Source organism: Protopterus annectens, chromosome 12.part0 (assembly GCF_019279795.1).
Source record: "Protopterus annectens isolate FY-2018-M chromosome 12.part0, PAN1.0, whole genome shotgun sequence".
In the NCBI taxonomy this organism is placed as follows: domain Eukaryota; kingdom Metazoa; phylum Chordata; order Ceratodontiformes; family Protopteridae; genus Protopterus; species Protopterus annectens.
Window position 1 is genome coordinate 509,175,628 of NC_056746.1, and position 18,993 is coordinate 509,194,620.

General features: G+C 42.4%; 1 protein-coding gene across 2 annotated transcripts in view; it reads right to left on the reverse strand.

Moving 5' to 3' along the window:
- The window catches only part of LOC122816680 (kelch-like protein 20), a 745,290-nt gene that overhangs the window by 176,063 nt on the left and 550,234 nt on the right, over nucleotides 1–18,993 (reverse strand). For both annotated transcript variants that reach the window (XM_044089646.1, XM_044089647.1), the window contains one exon: nucleotides 11,799–11,964. In XM_044089646.1, the coding sequence (XP_043945581.1) occupies nucleotides 11,799–11,964 (166 nt within the window). The remainder of the gene's footprint in view (nucleotides 1–11,798; nucleotides 11,965–18,993) is intronic.

Genomic DNA, 18,993 nt, shown 5'->3' on the forward strand with positions numbered 1-18,993 from the left:
TATGCCCTGAATGCATTTCCCCGCCAGGTGGGCCCCCCAAGCATAGTCTGATGCATTTGTAGTTAGGGTTTGGGTGGCAGGGGGTAGAGTGAATGACAGTCCCTTGTTTTGGTAACATGTCTCTGCCCACCAAAGAAACTCCTGTTGTAGGCAGGGAATGAGAGGAATCATTGTTTCCAGACTGTGACAATGTTGACTCCATAAACTTTTTAGGTACCATTGAAGTTTCCTCATATGCAGTCTTGCATATGGAATTAGTAGAATGCAGGATGCCATGAACCCCAAAGCCTGCAGAATTTGTCTTGCAGATAACTCGGTTTTTGTTGCCATCTGTTTGATGTATGTTGTCAGTTGCCTTTGTTTGTCTGGCGTAAGGTAAGCCATCTGGGCAGTTGTATTCAATCTTGCATCCAGGGATGTAATTATTTGAGAGGGTACTAGTTGTGATTTCTTTTCGTTTATTGTGTACCCTAGGCATGTTAGAAGCCTTTTTACAAACGCCAGATGTTGAAGAAGAATGTCCTTGTTCTCTGCTTGAATGAGACAGTCGTCCAGGTAAGGATAAATTTGTATGCTTCTTTGTCTGCAAAATGCAATTACTGGTGCCAGGTACTTTGTAAAGACCCTGGGCGCAGTAGATAAGCCAAAGGGCAGTGCAGAGAACTGGTAATGCAAAAAACCTGCCTTGAAGCAGAGGCATCTTCTGCACGATTCCCTTATTGTGATATGCAGGTATGCCTCTTTTAAGTCTATAGTCACTAACCAAACGTTCCTGCCCAGCATAGGCAGTAGCTGTTGCAAAGTCAGCATTTTGAATTTTGGAATGTTCAGGTACGTGTTCAAAATTGTTAAGTCCAGTATTGGACGCCATGCATTGTCTTTTCTGGGTACCAGGAACAGCCTGGAATAAAAACCTTGTACTTTTTCCTGTTCTGGTACTGGTTGAATAGCCCCCATCTCCATGAGGGACGTAACTTGTTTCTGAGCCTCTGCCCATTGATTTTGTGGCAGATCTGGCCAACCATTTGGAATTGGCAAAGTATGGAAATGAAATCTGTACCCCTGGTATACTATGTTTAATACCCACTTGTCCTGGGTAATTAACTGCCAATTTTGAGCATGAAGTGCTAAATTTTTCCCCCAAGGGGGCTGCCAAGAGATAAGTACTTGGTGAAGGTAGAGGGAAGTCATTGAGACTGCTTACTGTAGGGTTGTGCTTTATTTCCTCCAGATTTGGAGGTGGAGGCACCCAATTGCTTTGACCTGTAAGAACCCTGTGATTGGTATCTAGAGCCTTTTGAGCACCTGGATTTTCCTTGTGGGGCTCTGTTGGACACAGGAAAGGACCAATTTTTAGAAGGCCAGTGCCTACTGTACCTGGGTGGCTGCACTTGAAATAAATCTTTTACAGTTTGCATAGATTTAGCTTTGTCTTCCATTTTCTTTAAAACTTCTTCTGCTTATTACCAAACAGAGTATCATGCTGTAAAGGGGCATCCAACAATTTAGCTTTAACATGATCATGCAGATTTTGCTCCTTGAGCCAGGCATGCCTTCTAATCACAGATCCAGTAACTGTGGCCCTGCAAGAGGCCTCCAAGGAATCAAAACCACATTGCAAAGTATGCTTTCCAACCTGTTCTGCTGCATGCAATAATTCCTGTAATTCTTTATTTTCCACACAATCAGAAATCAACATAATTTTCTGTTTCAATAAGCCCATAACATGCTGTTGATATTTAAACATATGAAAAGTACAGTTTTGTACCTACCATAAATGTAGATGTTCGAAGATCCACATTGCTGCAGTCATAACCTGTGGGTAGTCCGCTGTCCTAAGTGTTAGGCTGGCGTCGGTCATGGTCGCTCAGATCTGACGTCAGTACGCCGTGGTACTAAAGCGCATGACCGACGCCATATCCTCAGTCTTTCTTGCCCCAGATGTCAGAAGGCCTTAAAAAGAAAGGCCATAGCCAAAAATAGAAAAATACCCAATCACCAAAATAGCAACAATAGATACACCACAAACCACACAGCCACCCCAAACTACAGAGGGGAAGGAGGGAGGGCAAATTGGACTGCAGCAATGTGGATCTTCGAACATCTACATTTATGGTAGGTACAAAACTGTACTATGTTCTTCATCTCACATTGCTGCAGTCATAACCTGTGGGTAGAATCTCAAAGCAAAGGTAAAGGGAGGTTGGTAAAATCAGATAGCATTAGGAGCTGCTAACATGCCCTGTAAAACTGCAGTGGCAAACCCAGCCCTAGATTTGGAATAAAGAGGGAGATGGTAATGTTTAGAAAAAGTGTGCACTGAACTCCAGGTAGCTGCCTCCAAAATATCCTTAGTAGCTACTCCCCTTAAAAAAGCAGTAGAAGTGGCAGTAGCCCTAGTGGAATGAGGTCTGATTCCAGCCGGAACCTCCTTACCATGATGAGAATAACAAAAAGCAATACAATGGCCAATCCACTTAGAAATAGTTTGTTTTGAAACAGGTTTTCCTTGAGAACCCAAGGCAAAAGAAATGAATAACTGTTGGGACTGTCTGAACCCTTTAGTTCTGCTCAAATAATAACGTAACTGCCTGTGAATATCCAAAGAATGCAAAATTTTTTCCCCCTTATTTTGGGGATCAGCATAAAATGTAGGCAAATGAATAGATTGGTTTAAGGCCACATTAGAAACAACTTTAGGCATAAAAGTAGGATTAGTACGTAGGGAGACCCTATCCTTATGAAATATCAGGAAGGGTTCAACTGCCATTAGAGCCTGTAATTCAGATACCCTTCTAGCAGACGTAATGGCCAACAAAAAAGTAGTCTTCCAAGACAAAAACTTCAACTCTGAAGTAGCTGCAGGTTCAAAAGGAGGTAAAGTGAGCTTTTCCAACACAAAATTGAGATCCCAGGAAGGAGTAGGAGCTCTACGTGGGGTCTTATGTTCTTTGCCCCTCTAAGAAATTGCTTGAACAAAGGGTGAGAGAATAATGGTGGGTCACAGTCATAGTGAGCAGAAATGGCTGCAGCATGAACTTTTACAGAGGAGAAAGACAAACCCTTGTCTAATAATTCTGTAAGATACTGAAGTGAAACACTCAAATTAGGCACTGAAACATCAAAGCTCTTTGTTTTGCTCCAAAGAAAAAATCTCCTCCATTTATCAGCATAAACTTTCCTTGTACTAGGCCGTCTGGCCTCCAAAATGACATTCAAAACTCGTTGAGGAAGCTGCGACCCCCAGGGTCTAAAACAGAATACGCCAGGCTGTCAGATGCAGGGACTGAATCCTGACATTGTGGAAATGATTGCTTGCCTGGGACAAAAGGTGTGGAATTAATGGCAAAGGCCAAGGAGGCTCCCGTACTAAAGTCCTCAGCAGAGGGTACCAGTGCTGCCGTGGCCAATCTGGAGCTATCAGAATCATGCAAGGCTTGTCCTGCCTGACCTTCAGGAGCACCTTGGGAAGGAGAGGCAGAGGAGGAAAGGCATAAACGTGAAGGTTGTTCCAACTGAATGATAGAGCATCCACTTTCCAAGCTTTTGGGTGAAACAGCTTTGTGCAAAACTTTGGCAGTTGGTAATTCAGTGGAGAAGCGAACAGATCTATGTCTGGAGTCCCCCAAGCCACCGTCAACTGTTGAAAAACACGAGGATCCAATTTCCACTCGTGGGGATCCACCATCTGTCTGCTCAAAACATCTGCTAAGGAGTTCTGTGCTCCTGGCAGAAACCTTGCCTGAAGAGTGAGGTGCAAACTGAGAGCAGTCTCCCACAAAATCATAGCTTGTCTGCAAAGAGGGTAGAATGGGTTCCCCCCTGCTTGTTGATGTACCACATGACTGTTGTGTTGTCTGTCTGAATCAACACTTGTCCTGGGTGAAGTAGATCCTTGAAAGCCAGCAATGCAAATTGGACTGCTAACATCTCCTTCATGTTGATATGCAAATGTTGTAGTCTGGCAGGCCACGTGTCTTGAACCCATTTTCCATTGAAGTGTGCTCCCCAAGCCATGTCTGAGGCATCTGTCGTTAAGATCTGACTCGCCTCTGGTCGGGTCACAGAGAGTCCCTTGTTTAGGTGACATTCCTGAGCCCACCACAAAAATTCCCTTTGGATGCAAGGTATCATCTGAATGACAGTGTCCAAATCGTGGCAGTGTTGAGTCCATACGCTTTTGAGATACCATTGTAGCTTCCTCATATGCAGTTTGGCATTGGGAAGCACCAGAATACAAGATGCCATGAACCCCAAGGCTTGAAGGACTGTCCTTGCAGTCAGCCTGGACCGTAGAGATAATTGTTGGAAGTAAAGGGTAAGATTTCTTTGTTTGTCCGGGGTCAAAAATGCCATCTGAGAGGCTGTATTCAGTCTCACACCCAGAAAGCACATGTCCTGAGAGGGTACTAGACTGGACTTTGTTTCGTTCACAGAATACCCTAGGCACCTTAACACTGCCATAACATACTGTAGATGGTGAAGTAACTTGACTTTGTCTTGAGCCAGAATCAGGCAATCGTCCAAATAAGGATAAATTTGTATTCCCTTAACCTTAAGAAGGCTATCACGGTGCCAGGACCTTTGTGAACACCCTGGGCAGTAGATAAGCCAAAGGGCAATGCAGAGAACTGATAATGTAAAGTCCCAGCCAGCGCAGGAACCTCCTGCAGCTGGGCCTGATAGGAATGTGAAGATAAGCCTCTTTGAGATCCAGAGTTACCATCCAGTGATCTTTGCCTAATAGAGGCAGAAGTTGTTGCAAAGTTAACATCTTGAATTTTGGAATGTCCAGGTATGTGTTGAGAATAGACAAATCCAGAATTGGCCTCCAAGTGTTTCCTTTCTTTGGTACAAGAAACAAGCAAGAATAAAATCCTAGGCCTACTTCTGACGGAGGGACCTCCTGGATAGCCCCCATTTTTTGAAGTAAAGAAATCTGTTTGTGAGCCTCCACCTTTTGCTGAGAAGGAACGTCTGGCATGCTTTTGAAAGGAGGCAAGGTGTGAAAATAAAACTTGTAGCCTCGATCTACAATGTCCAACACCCATTTGTCCTGAGTGACTAAAAGCCAATTTTGCCTGAAAAGTGCCAACTTTCCTCCCAGAGGAGCTGCCAGACAGGAGGGATCTGGCAGCTGGAGATACAGGTCATTGGGTCTGTTTACGAAAAGGCTGACCCCTGCCCTCACCTGAAGATTGTGCAGGGGAACTCCACGTCCTAGGCCTGAAAGAACCCTGAGTATGAGCTCTGCCCCTACCACGTCTAGATCTGCCCCTAGACTGCAAATCAGAAGAAGGATAAGCCCATCCCTTAGTAGGCCAATTTCTGCTAAACTTAGGGGGCTGCACCTGTAAAAAATCCTTAACTATTTGCATAGACTTAGCTTTGTCTTCCATTTTCTTCAAAACTGACTCCACAGGAGAACCAAACAGAACTTCAGACTGAAGGGGAGCATCCAAAATTCGAGCTTTAACATGCTCTGACAAGTTCTGATCCTTAAGCCAGGCGTGCCTACGAATAACTGATCCAGTGGCAGCCACCCTGGAAGAGGCCTGAAGAGCATCAAAACCACACTGCAAAGAATGCTTACCCACCTGATCAGAGGCATGAACTAAATCCTGCAATTCCTTACACTCAATGCCCTCTGCCAAAGCATCTACCTTAGATTTTAATTGACTTAGGAGAAAATTCTGGTACTTCAGCATATGAAACTGGCAATTCAAAGCCCTCATTGCTAGAGTGGAAGAGGTATACACTTTTTTACCCCACCTATCCAAAGCTCTAGAATCTTTATCCATAGGAACTGGATTCTTTACAACAGAAGCCCTGACACCCTTAGGTCCCTGGCTAATAGTTTCCGGGTCAGCTCTCGGGCTCTTATACAAATATTTATGAGCCTCAGGCACTCTGTAATACCTGTCTGGCTTGACCGGGGCAGGAGGCAAAGAATCAGGATTAAGGGAAGCTTCAGAGAAAACATCCTGAACAACATCCAAAACAGGGGGTATAGCCAAGGGCCTATGCTGTGGTAAAAACAAAAATTCCCTAAGTCTCTTTCTAGAATCTGAGAAATCCTGACCTTCCCACTTAAAATGCTCCCTCATGGAATGCAGGGTTTCAGAAAAAGAAAAATCCTCTGGGGGGGGAAGCAGAAGGACTAGAAACCTCTGCATCTGAATCAGAATAAGGAGGAAAATCCTGAATGTCTTCAGCCGAAGACTCCGAGTAATCTGAGGAATGCTCCAAACCTTCCACCTCTGGATCCACCCTAGGCCTCTTATCTGGAGGGGGCAAGGAACCCCTGATTAAGGTAATCAAATCTTCTGCCATTTTCAGCATATGCTTTTTAGGTACAGAACCTGCAGAACTAGGGCTGACGCCAGAGGAAGACAAACCAGGCCTGACCTTGGAAGGTACCTTAGAGACAGAAGTAGAAGGCCTAACCACCTTATGCAAAGAAGGGACTACAGAGACCTGAGAGGCCCCCTCAGCCTGACCCGACTCCTGAGAGGCCACCTCCTGCAAAATTAAAGGCTCCCCCTGAGACTCAGCTGAAACCTCGGCTGGATCCACAGATTCCACCGTAGTTTCTAAAGAACCGGCGTCCGTAACGGACGACTCATCCTGCTTGGACTTTAACGATTTTTCCTTACGCTTCTTAGCGGTAGCGGGCATCGGAGGATCCGACGGCATATTGTAATTACACCGCTTACCGAAGACAAGCCTAGCACAATCTAACCTGCGTTTAACGGTGCGCTTATTAAATCTAGCACAAAAGCGACACCCGACTACGTCGTGCTCAGGCCCCAAGCAAGGAATACAAAGAGAGTGGTAATCCCTATTAGGTATCTGTTTCCCACAAGAAATACAATTATTCACTTTTTCTGACATCCGGATTTAACTGAGGCAAGAAAAGACAAAAATATTCCCCAACGGGGTACTTAGCCCAACTTGGTCTTCGGTCTGAAACTCAGAATACGAAAATTTCAGGACGCCGAACGGCACTTGCAAACGCTGCTTCTGCTTCGGACCATGCGGCAAGAAAGACTGAGGATATGGCATCGGTCATGCGCTTTAGTACCACGGCATACTGACGTCAGATCTGAGTGACCATGACCGACGCCAGCCTAACACTTTGGTATTCGGGCCGACCGAGGACAGCGGACTACCCACAGGTTATGACTGCAGCAATGTGAGATGAAGAACATCTGGCAGTTTAAGGCCCTAATTGCCAAGGCTGCAGACGTATAAACCTTCTTTCCCATCTATCCAGCGCCCTGGAATCTCTATCAGAGGGGGTAGGATTTTTGGCTGTAGAGTACACCTTTCGGATCCTGTGATATAGTCTCAGGATCAGCAGCAGGATTTTTGAATAGAAATTTGTGGGAGTCAGGAACCCTGTAATATCTGTCTGGCTTACTAGAGGCCGGAGGTAAAGAATCAGGAGCCATGCTTGATTCCGAAAACACATCATCAACAATGTCTAATACAGGAGGTATAGCCAAAGGCCTATGCTGAGGAAGGAGAAGGAAATCCCTAAGCCTCTTTTTTGATTCAGAGAAATCCTGACTCTCCCATTGAAAATGTTCCCTTAAAGTATGCAAGGTTTCACCAAAAGAATAATCCTCAAGAGGAGATGCAGATGGGATGGATTCTTCTGCATCTGAATCCTCATAAGGAGGAATAAAAAATTCCTGATCAGAAGAGGAATCAGAAGAAATGGAAACCTGATCCGAAGATTCATAATCAGTGCCTTGCTTAGGCCTCTTAGCGAGGGTGGGGGGGACCCCTGATCAAGGTAATTAATTCCTCAGCTATTTTGATCATCTGTTTTTTAGGCATAGGGGCCTGAGCACGTGGCTCATGCGTTAGTTGTTTAGACTTAGAAACTGTTTTTGATCTTGGCGTCAGTTTTATGTAAAAATGTCGAGGCCTGAAAACACCCTCAGAAACCGGTGCCTGCTTAGCAGCTCCGGACCCATCCAAGGGAGAGACATCCACAGGTTCAATACTCTGAGAATCTCGTGGCATACTCCGCTTGGGTCTCGGTAGAGGCCTGCGACTCAAAAGTAGCGGGTATCAGGGGCTGCGAAAGCGCCTCACTGTGTACCGGTGAACCGGCAACTGGCTTAGGAGAAGCTTTGTCGTCGGTTTTGGACCTCAACAGTCTGTCTCTCTATTTTTTGTGAACTCCGGTAGTCAGATTGCTAACCGACGACATTTCAGGGTAATTAAATCTGGATCCAAAATATTTTGAAGCAAAAATATACAGACGCTTAATAGTGCACTGGTTAAATCTAGCACAAAACCGACAGCAAGGCATGTTATGATCTGGGCCTAGGCAAGGAATACAGTACAAATGAAAATCCTTATGAGGTATTTGCTTCTCACAAGTAATGCAATTATTAACTTTTACTGACATCGGAGAGGAGCAAGAAAAACTTCCCCCAACGGGGTAATTAGCTTTAGTTGAAGACTTCGGTTCTGAAACTTGAATGCGAAAATTTTAGGAGTCGGCCAACCAGCACTTGCGAACTGCTTCTGCTTCGGGCAATGGGCGGCAAGAAAGACCGAATAAAATGTCGTCGGCTACATGTTTTATACCCCTGACAACCTGACGTCATGGAAGAGGAGACAGCAACCGACACAGGACCCAAGACTTTGTTATTCAGGCCGACTGAGGGCAACCTGCCAGAAGATTACCCAAATGTAATGACTGCAACAGTGAAACACGAACAACATCAGGGCCAACGCCCAAAAACTATATATATATATATATATATATATATATATATATATATATATATATATCAAGGAAGGATACAAAATCAGAAAAATGGATAAACCATCCTAACAACAATCCTATAACAAACCTAACTAACTAGCAAAAAGGAAATTATTCAGAATATAATAGCAGAAAATATTAAGACTTATCTCTCCCAACGGCCTGAGGTGTAGAGAAACGCACGATCAGTTGCAGCGGCAAACTAGATCTGGGGAATGTAGTGGTGTGTTGTGGGATAGGGCTTTGGCCTCGATCTGTTAAGAGACCTCAAACTTTGCAAATTGGCCGACTCGGAGCCGAGGATTGGCTCCGAACCCCATCAGTAAGAATGAAGGCGAGATTGAACAACTTCACATTAAGGCATTTTCATCTGACAAGTCCTACACTTTTTAAAGCCACCCAGCCCTTTTTCTTTATCTGCCATAATGAAAAAAGGCAAGAAAAACAAATTAAAAGTAGAAAGCTTTTTTATATATATACATATTTATATCTATATTCTTATATAAATAAATATATATATATATATATATATATATATATATACATAGAAGTTAAACGCCAAAAAATGCATAGTCATACCCTTCGGGAAAAACAAGGTTACCCCTAGCTACCATATAGGTGACAATCCACTGAGCACAGAAAAAGTCATCAGGGATCTGGGGACCCAAGTTGACAGTAGTCTTTCGTTTGACACTCATGTTGCTAAAGTAGTTAGGAAAACCTTCTATATCGCCCACCTGATCATGAAGGGATTCACATCTAGATCAAGGGAGGTCATCGTCCCCCTGTACTCATCACTCATTAGACCTATGATTGAGTACAATGCCCGCTCGGAATGTATCTGACCAGACACCTGATGCAGCTTGAAAGGCCCCAAAAGTTCCTCACCAAAAGGATAAAGGGTCTCAAAAATATGTCTTATGCTGCCCGACTGAAAGAACTCCAGCTTTATTCAGTCTCATACCGCTTGCTCAGAGGTGACCTGTGCCTGACATATAAGGCCATGTCAAACCCAGATTTGATGAATATGCTTCACCTCAAAAATCTAGATCCCTCAGAACTACAAGGGCGGAGACTTAAACCTTGACACGGTTATAAATAGAACGTGCTGGAGGGACAGATTCATCACCCAGAGACTCCCTATGCTGTGGAACAAAATCCCGGTACATGTGAGGCAGAGCACCTCGCTGGCCTTGTTCAAGAGGAATCTTGACCAATGGATGGGAGATCGCAGATATACCCCAGGGATTACTTCAGTGTCACTGCTTGACAGAGGCACAGAAAAATGATAGGCATAGTTTTTATTCAAACTAAAGGGGTGGCGAAAGCCACATAACTATGGGCTAGGCTTATAAATGCCCTTGGGCAGATAGCCTAGTATGAACCTATGAACCTATATATATATATATATATATATATATATATATATATATATATATATATATATATATACATATACACATATATATATATATATATATATATATATGCATACACACACACACACACACACACACACACACACACACACACACACACACAGAAAGAAGTGAAAAATGGGGTGGGGAATAACAACAATGTTGAAAAAAGGGAAATTACACTGTGTAAAAGGGAAGAATACTAGTGATAGTATTCAGAGATACTTTCATATGCAAAAGGAAATGGAATTTATAGCAAGTAAAAGCAGTCATTTGGTAAGGGAAATAAGCCAAGTTTAAAGCTAAACAGAAAATATGCAGAAAAAAGGTATTTAAAACAGAAATAAGAATTTAATTCAAAGAATTTAACTTATCTGCTCGAAAGCAACTGGCTACCACATCAAAAACTAATAGTGGCAAGTGGGATTTGAGGTACTTAGGAAGCGTGCATTATGGGTAACGGAGAATCTCAAAAGAGTTTTTTGGTTACCACAAGCTACTGTAAATGGCAGAGTCAGATCCGAGGGATCTGATCAGAACTCATAAGCTGAGGATAAAATGAAAATTGCCAACACCGAATCGTACATTTTTCTGAAGTAAAAGAATTGTATAAATCCACCATTCTTTCTCTCAAATTTGCCAGTTTAAGGCAAGATTAGGAAGGACAGAGCAAGATTTTGTTCCAAAATAAAGGACAGTTGGGAGGTATACTCTCAACTGCCACTAACTTGCAAGCTATAAGGTAGACCTGGGGTTTCTTCCTGCTGTGTCTTTGACCATCCAGGATGAAACACTGGCACTATGGCAGTGCTTTCTGTCAAGTTCTTCTCCAGTCAGTGAGTCTTGACTCATTATCTGACAGCTACAAACACTTCAGTGGCTTGGACTTCTTCAGCATCAAAGGTGAGAACATATGTTTCATAACACACATTAGGATCAATAGCTAAATACTGCAAAAGTCAGAAAAGAACTGGCTAATACAGAGCAACTTATACTGTCTTAAACCAGGACTTGACACCACAGGGCATACCAGCATGAAGTACACATGCCCATAGTTGTAAAAGAAAAAAAAAATAGCTCAGGCTGGGACTTTAGGAGAGGAAATTTCTAAGAATCTGTACGGTGAAGAGGACTCTAGAAATCAGACTTTCAATACACCTGCCCCATATCATTTAATAAGTGCCAGCTTGTCTCTGCAAAAGTTATGGACAGGTAACAGCTGAAAAATGAATCCACAAAAAATATCCTAGTGAACCTATGTATGTTATATTGTCCATTTAACTTGTTTCAAAAGTAACTGTTCTTAACAACAAATTTATATAAACTCTAGTAAAGAATAATTAATCCCCCTCTGTATAACAAATCTATAACATTGCTCCTTTGCCATACAAAGCAGTTGTGCTACAGCCATATAAGAATACAAAACATTCTTTATGCAACAGGTTAATGGCAACACTGCAGTGCAACAAACAGATCTGTACAGCTCCCTATAAAAAAAAAATCTAAAAACACTGACACCAGCTAAGAAAATCTAAGAAGGCTGCAGGTTTTTAAGTAATGCAGAAGACTGGCTATGACAACAAAATACCTACCGGTCCCATCCTTCTTCTCCTCCCAGCACAAATATTTTTCCATCTACAACAGCTACACCAGGTCGATATCGTCGCTCCTTCAACGGCGAGCACATAGACCATGTATCAGTCTTTGGATTATAACACTCCACTTTGTCTGTGTTTTCTGTAGATGCATGCCAACCACCTTAGGGTGGAAAAAGTTAAAGATTAACTTTTTCTTCATACAGTAGTATGACATTATCACTGTAAATGCCAAACAACTAAATTCAGGAACTGTGGTGTAAGTAGAAGCTATGTACTTACCATAATGCTGGATCCTTTCATTCTAGTCTGTATAATATGGCTGATGGGTACAGAGCCACATGTCAGATCTGACTTAGTCCTGCTAGTGCTCTGAGCCTCAAACTCCTTCAAGATCTTTTCCCCTCCCATAAAACTCCAGGATCTAATTCTGCTCAAATCAAGTGTGCAAATGGATAAAACAGCTTTCAAGCAGCCTGCCAGATCCTCATAATGAAAATCTGGAAGGGAGATGGAGGGAGGGTTGTCAAATCAGACACATTAGGATGTAAGGATCCAGCATTATGTTAAGTACATAACTGCTATATCCTTATCTTCCTGTCCTGTCTGATCCAACTGATAGGTCAGAATCCCCAGCTACCTGGGTGGCATCATGACAGGATACCCTTTAGGGCTGCTGTTCCAAAGAAGGCCCAAAACCTGCACAATATATCCAATTTCTGTTTGTCAAAGATGTGCAGTGAAGACAAAGATTCTTCAGCACAGATTTCATATACAGAGAAATTCTTGAAAAAGACTGCATGTTGTGACTGATCTTGTGGAATACACCTTTGGTTTATTTGTAACAGGATTATTTTGTGAATAGTCAGGCAGCCATCTGGAAAGGGTTACTTTAGAAATTCTTTGTATTAGCTTGTTGGAAGTGAATGAGATGAAAAACTGTTTATCCTTCCTAAAAGCTTTGTTCCTGTGAAGGTAGAATCTGAGCTGAATTTGAACATCCAAGATGAGAATAATATGCTCACCCCAGTTAGAATAGTTGGGGAAGAAAATAGGAAGATGTGTGGGCGTGTTCAAGTTGTCTTCTATGGCGACCTTAGGGAGAAAGCAAGGATTACTCCTGAGAGATATTATGTCTTTGTGAAAAATTTAATAGAGAGGGCTAGTAGACAAGTTCTGCAATTCAGAAACCCTTTTGGTGGACATTACTGCCACCACAGAGGAAAGAGAATCTTTCAAGATAAGAATTTTAGCTGTGCAGATGAAGGTGACTCAAAAGGGACTCTAATATAAAACTGAGGTCCCAAGGTGGAACAAGATCTTTAATAGGAGGTTGAAACAGGTTCCTTTTAAAAAGGCCTTGCACATTTTGTGGGAAGCAATAGAATGGGCATCAATGACACTATGAAAATTTGAAAGCAAAGCTAAATGTACTTTCACTATAGAACAACTAGATCCTTAGTCAAACAATTCTAAAAGAAACTGCAGAATGTCTGGAACGGAAGCAGAGAAGGGATCAATAACCTTGAATGGATGCCCATATTTAAAAAAATTCTGTTTGCTTTTGTACACTTTACAAGTGGGCTCTTTTAGAGATGCAGAAATAATGCACTTTACATCCTGTGACAAGTTTTTAGTGGTTAAGGGAACATGAGAAACAAAGTGGTTAATTTCAAGATGAGTAAGCCCAGGAGAGGCTGAATGGATGGATCCAGGTGGGAATACAGAAGCCAAAGGTGCTTCACGAAGAAAGGGCTGAGTAAAGGAAACCATATTTGTCATGGCCACCATGGAGCAATGAGGATCACCTTGGCTTTGCATGGTACTGTTTTCTTTAAGAATCATGACATTGGGGCAGAGATGGAAAGAGATGAAGGAGACCGTTGGGCCACTGTCTGACAACAGCATCCCTTGCTGACTGTTCTTCTGGAGGAATAATGGCAAAGTTGCTGCTGCATTTTATGTTGGTTGGGTTAGGAAAGAGATTGCAGCAAGGATGGCCCCAGTGGTTGAATATCTGATGAATGAGCTACTGCTGGAATGACAGACAATTGTGAGACATTAAAATAGTTCTGCTAAGCCTGCCTGCATGACAGTTGGCTTTCCTTGAATATGCACTGATCTCAGAAAGTGCTGCATAGCAATTACCATTACCAGACCCCCCATGGCCTCTCGACAAAGAGGGTAAGAATTGATTCCTCCTTGTTTGCTCAAGTACCATACTACAGACATATTGTTAGTCTGGATTAAGATCACTCCTGAAGGGAGAAGGTACTGAAATTTCAGCAACACTAGGAGGGCCACTCATCTCCAGGATCTTTATGGAAACACTGGTCTCTGTCTAATTCCATATTTTTTGGATAATCCTCCCCTCAAAATGCCCCTGACTCTCACCCTAAAGAAGAGGCATTCCATGGTAACTGTCACTGCTGGAGGAAGAACAAAAGGTCTACCTGCTGAGATGGTGGAAGATGTAAGCAACCATTCGGAATGAGTCTTGCATAGCACAGTCAACACTACTGGGGTAGCAGGATGGTTTGACATCTGGGACCACTAAACCCTGAAAAGCCACTGTGGAATGCATATGTAATAGTGTGTGTGGGAAATCATGACTATAATGGAGATCACAAGATCTAGTACCTAAAGTAACAAGACTAAGGGTGGAGAAAGGTGGGTCAAGAGACACTGGATAGAGGCACTGAGGATCTGTATTCTTTCCAAAGGCAGGATGACTACACATTCTACTGTGTCTAGATGTCATCCAATAAACAGCCAGTATACGGACTGCAGTGAATGTAAATCAATTTTTCGTATTTGACAAGAGATAAGTAAGGATAGGTAGGGCTGCAGCAAGTAAGGCAGGGCTGCAGCAAGCACTCTCTGGCTTCGAGTTAAGTCTTGTTGGCTATAGCAGTGAGGGGCCAATTGTTCAAGCATGGGAATACCTGGGGCAAAGAATTCTTTCAGACTTTCTGGGGATAGGGTCAGAAGAACTGGGCTCCTGCCATACCCTCCAGGCAGCCAAATTAAGTAGATGGTTGGAATGGAGGGACCACCCTAGAAGTAGAAAGTGCAGAGCGATATGTCTCAAACAACATCTCCTTTTCCTGAAAAGAAGGATCTGTAGGCCAGGACCCCCTGAATTTCATCTGATGGGAACCCTCTCTATCAATCAGTGTCTGAAGTGAAAGACTCCATACTGGAGTTATGTGCTTCCTCTTGCACTTTCTCTTTCTTGGAACAATGGGGAAGTGTAACTACTCAGAGGAACCAGGAAGCGCTTGTGTAGGCTGTGTGAGGTTATTGGTTCTGCTCTGATTTGGGAATACCTGACAGGAGGAGTGAAGCATAGATTGAAGTGTGTTTGAGGGTACAGCTGACACCACTGAAGGCTGTAATAAACTCCTCAGAGGAAAGCTATTACTCATCTCCATAACTTTAAAGGCCAACCCAGAATCAGTCAGTAGCTGAGAGGTTCAACCTAGCCCCATCTCCATCCCCACTGAATTAGATGCGAGTGGTATTGAAGAAGGAATTACCAACATTGATGACCCAGAGGGACTTGAAAAGGAGATCAGCACTAAAGTACATAAGGCTGAAGTCTCTAACACCCAAAAATAGCACCACATACACTGGTGCTGAAGACAGACCGAAGACTCACTGTAGAATTCTCAGTCATTAGACCCAGTTAACACTAAATGCCTAGGCACCGAGTGAGTTGTATGGGTGAGATCTGGAGTGGAGGTCAGTATACTAGTTGGTTCCAGATGCAGTGCAGAAGAAACAATTGCTCTGAAGTCACCAGTGTCATAAACATGCACCAAGAAGGTGTAAGTAACAAAGATGAAAGGCCAAACCCAATCCACCCTGGAAACTTGGGGGGGGGTGATATCCATTTCAGTCTGTGTCTTCAGAAACACCCACATCATATGTTCCTAATCCACATCATTGGCACTCCTGAAAGAATTCACAAACTGTAATGAGAAGGTGGAGGACAGCCTAGACATGAAATGAAGGATTTGACTTTTTCTGAAGAATTCCTACCTATTGTAGGCCTTAGGGACTTGTAAGCAATGATAAATGACTCTGGAGGAGGGAAATTATGAAAAAAAAGGGTTTTAACAGCAAAAGTCAAAGGAGAAGGATCTTTGGGATCAAGGAATGAGCAACATCCTCAGATATTCTCTTTTTGTGGTCAGCATCTTTCTTCCTGTCCTTAACTTTTTCTCTATCCTTCTTTGATTTATCAGAAGTAGGATATGGGTGGAGAAGTCCTTTTAAAACTAAGTTATTTTGTCAGTCGGTTAATGGTCAAGGACAAAAGGCCTTACAGATACAGCACTCTGCAGTTAAATGTTACGGCACCAGACACACCACACAAAAGTCGTGGGTATCCAGAACAGAGATTTTGTGGCCACACACAGTGCATTTATGAAAGCTACAGACAGAATAAATGGGTATAACACTATAAAACGTAAAGTACAGTTGTGTAAGTTGCACGTACCCATAACAGTATGTTTGAATTACTTACTGCTGCAGTAGCCTTTAGGCTACACAGGTTTTTCCTGCAGCTTCAAAATGTTCTGTCACCCCTGCCCCCCATTTTCATTCTGACTGCTGATTGGCTATTCCAAAGGAGGGAAATAAGCATTCAGAGTGCAGATTCCTATAAGACTTTCTTGTCTATACAAGATGAGAAGAGTCTAACAATCCTGACTCAAACAACCAATAGCAACAAGAAAACATACAAAGCAGATATAAATAAAAACCTACTTTATATCCCAACTTCAACAATATACAAGAGTAAGGGGGTGGAGGGTGTATGCGGCTACTGCAGAAGTGAGGAATTCAAATATCAGCTACCATGGGTAAATTGCACAGATGTACTAGGTTCATCATTTCCCACTATGGCAATAGCCTTTAGGCTATATCAGTTGATTACCAAAAACGTATCCAACCTGGGAAGAAGAAGGATACAAATCCAGATGCATCTGGAGAATGGTCCTAGCAAAGCTAGACCTCGACCCCCAAAAAATAAACATTTCCAGGCAAAAATCCTAAATCTTCTACACTTTGTTGCATATTTGGGATACGTACATATATCCTCCCATTGTTTCTTTGTGAATTGCTTATCCAATCTCTCTTCCCAAGCCTTTCTAACCTCCGCTGATTGATTCTTATAGTTATGGTGCATTTTATATGCTCTACTAAGTATTCCTTTTTTAATGGCAGCTTCTATTCTAGATTCTATTAAAAACTCTACCAGTGCTAGTCTTTCATTCAGGACCCCCCTATTTCTTTCTCTTTGCCTATACTCTGATAGCAATCTCTGATAGGGAAGGAAATCTCTAACCTGCAGTCCAAACAAATTCTTGGCATCTTTCCATCCTATCATCTTTTCCTCTCTAGTTATTTGCTCCCAATACCTTGGTTCCTTTGCCAGTTTTTTCCAATAAATTCCAGCCCCCTCTTGCCTATTGTCTGTATCCCTAATTGCAGTCATCCCTATCTGCAGAGTCTCATTTTTCCATTCCCATGTTGGTTTAGTTCTTAGAATACGATCTGCTACTTTATGGATATACAGTAGAGAGTTGGTTTTCCAAATGTCAGTTATCAGAAACATCAGTTATCCGAATGCAGCCTTTCAAAGTTTTCAGGTAGGAAAAATCATAAAGTCTGACTATGTAAACATTATACGTATTTGCTTGTGAGTGTTTTTTGAGCTGGTACTACAATTATATACTATACAGTTTTGTACATTTGTTTTATTTTTTTTGTTTAATGTTAATCAAAAACATTTTTAGGAGTTTTTATCCGGTTTAATTATATGTTTGATTATCTGAACAGTTTGATTATGCGAACTACCCTAGGTCCCAATTAGTTCAGATAATCGACTCTCTACTGTAACATTCTGTATGATTATTGTTGTTATCCTTAAAGGCCTGCATCCAAAATCCCAATCTCTCCATGTTTCTTGAGCCCCCCCCCACCCTATTTCATCATCATCCCTTTCCACTTTGAATTATAGTTCTCTGCTTGTGCTATGTACAGGCGTCTTCACTGTGTCACTCTGAAATACCTCTTCAAATTGGGTAATCCTAATCTGGCCTGTTCTACTGGACGAATCAGCTTATCCCACTTCACTCCCCCCTCCCAGATAAAGTCCATCAGCTCCTTAAAGAGCCTTAACTCTTGATGATCAGGTTAACAAGCAGGTTGAGATCCCAAGGAGAAGCAAACTATTTACAGGGAGGTCTTGGATGTGACTCCTTTCAGAAACAATTTTACCACAAACAGATAAGAAAGACAAGGATCCATGGGTAGACATGCTGAAATGGCCACAAGATGAACCTTTATAGAGGAATAAGAGAGACGAGGGGGAAGTTAACTCACACAAATAATCGAGCACCAGTGGTACAAAATCCATGATGGGCCCCCTGGTTATTGATTAGGTACTAATGAGCAAATCACTTACACTCTTACACTTAGCAATACAGGATTTTCTGGTAGTAGGTTTCTTGTCTTCTTTAGTACCTGCTGTACATTCTCATGAAGTAAATGTTTAAAGGGTATTAGAACTGAATCATCCAGGCAGTCAGTTTAAGATGGTTGAGAAAAGAGTATATCAAATTTCTCATTGTCTTGGGTGAGTAGAGCCAGACTGTGAGGAAGCTTGTGTTAACTGCCTTTGGCCAGGTCTACAAGTAGGGAGAATCAATGGTGCCTGGGACAAAGGGGAGTCTCCACAATGATTTTTGGGCTATCATTTTGAATCTTCAGAATTACCCTGGATATCAATGAATATGAATCAGTTTTCTAGGCTTGCTTGCAAGAAGCACCAGAGCAAAATTTTCTTTTGTTGTCTCTCTTAAAATGAGACAAATAAGTCTACTTGAGGTGATCCCCACAACTGGATAAGTTCCTGGAACACCTACTCATTCAATTTCCATTTGTGAGGGTCTCTTCTGGTCCTGCTCAGCTTGGCTGACACTAAGCTTGCTCTGACAGAATGCAAGATGCTTAGATGGTTATGGAATGCCGAAGAGAAGAGGAGACCTGAGTTCAGTTTTAATCTGTTATCTCCACCAAAGCAGTTCCATTTTTATTAAGTCCAAAATTGGAATTTGATATGCCAGAGAATGAAAATGTAAGGTTTGTGTGTTTTTTTTTAACATTGCATCTTTCTCACGTG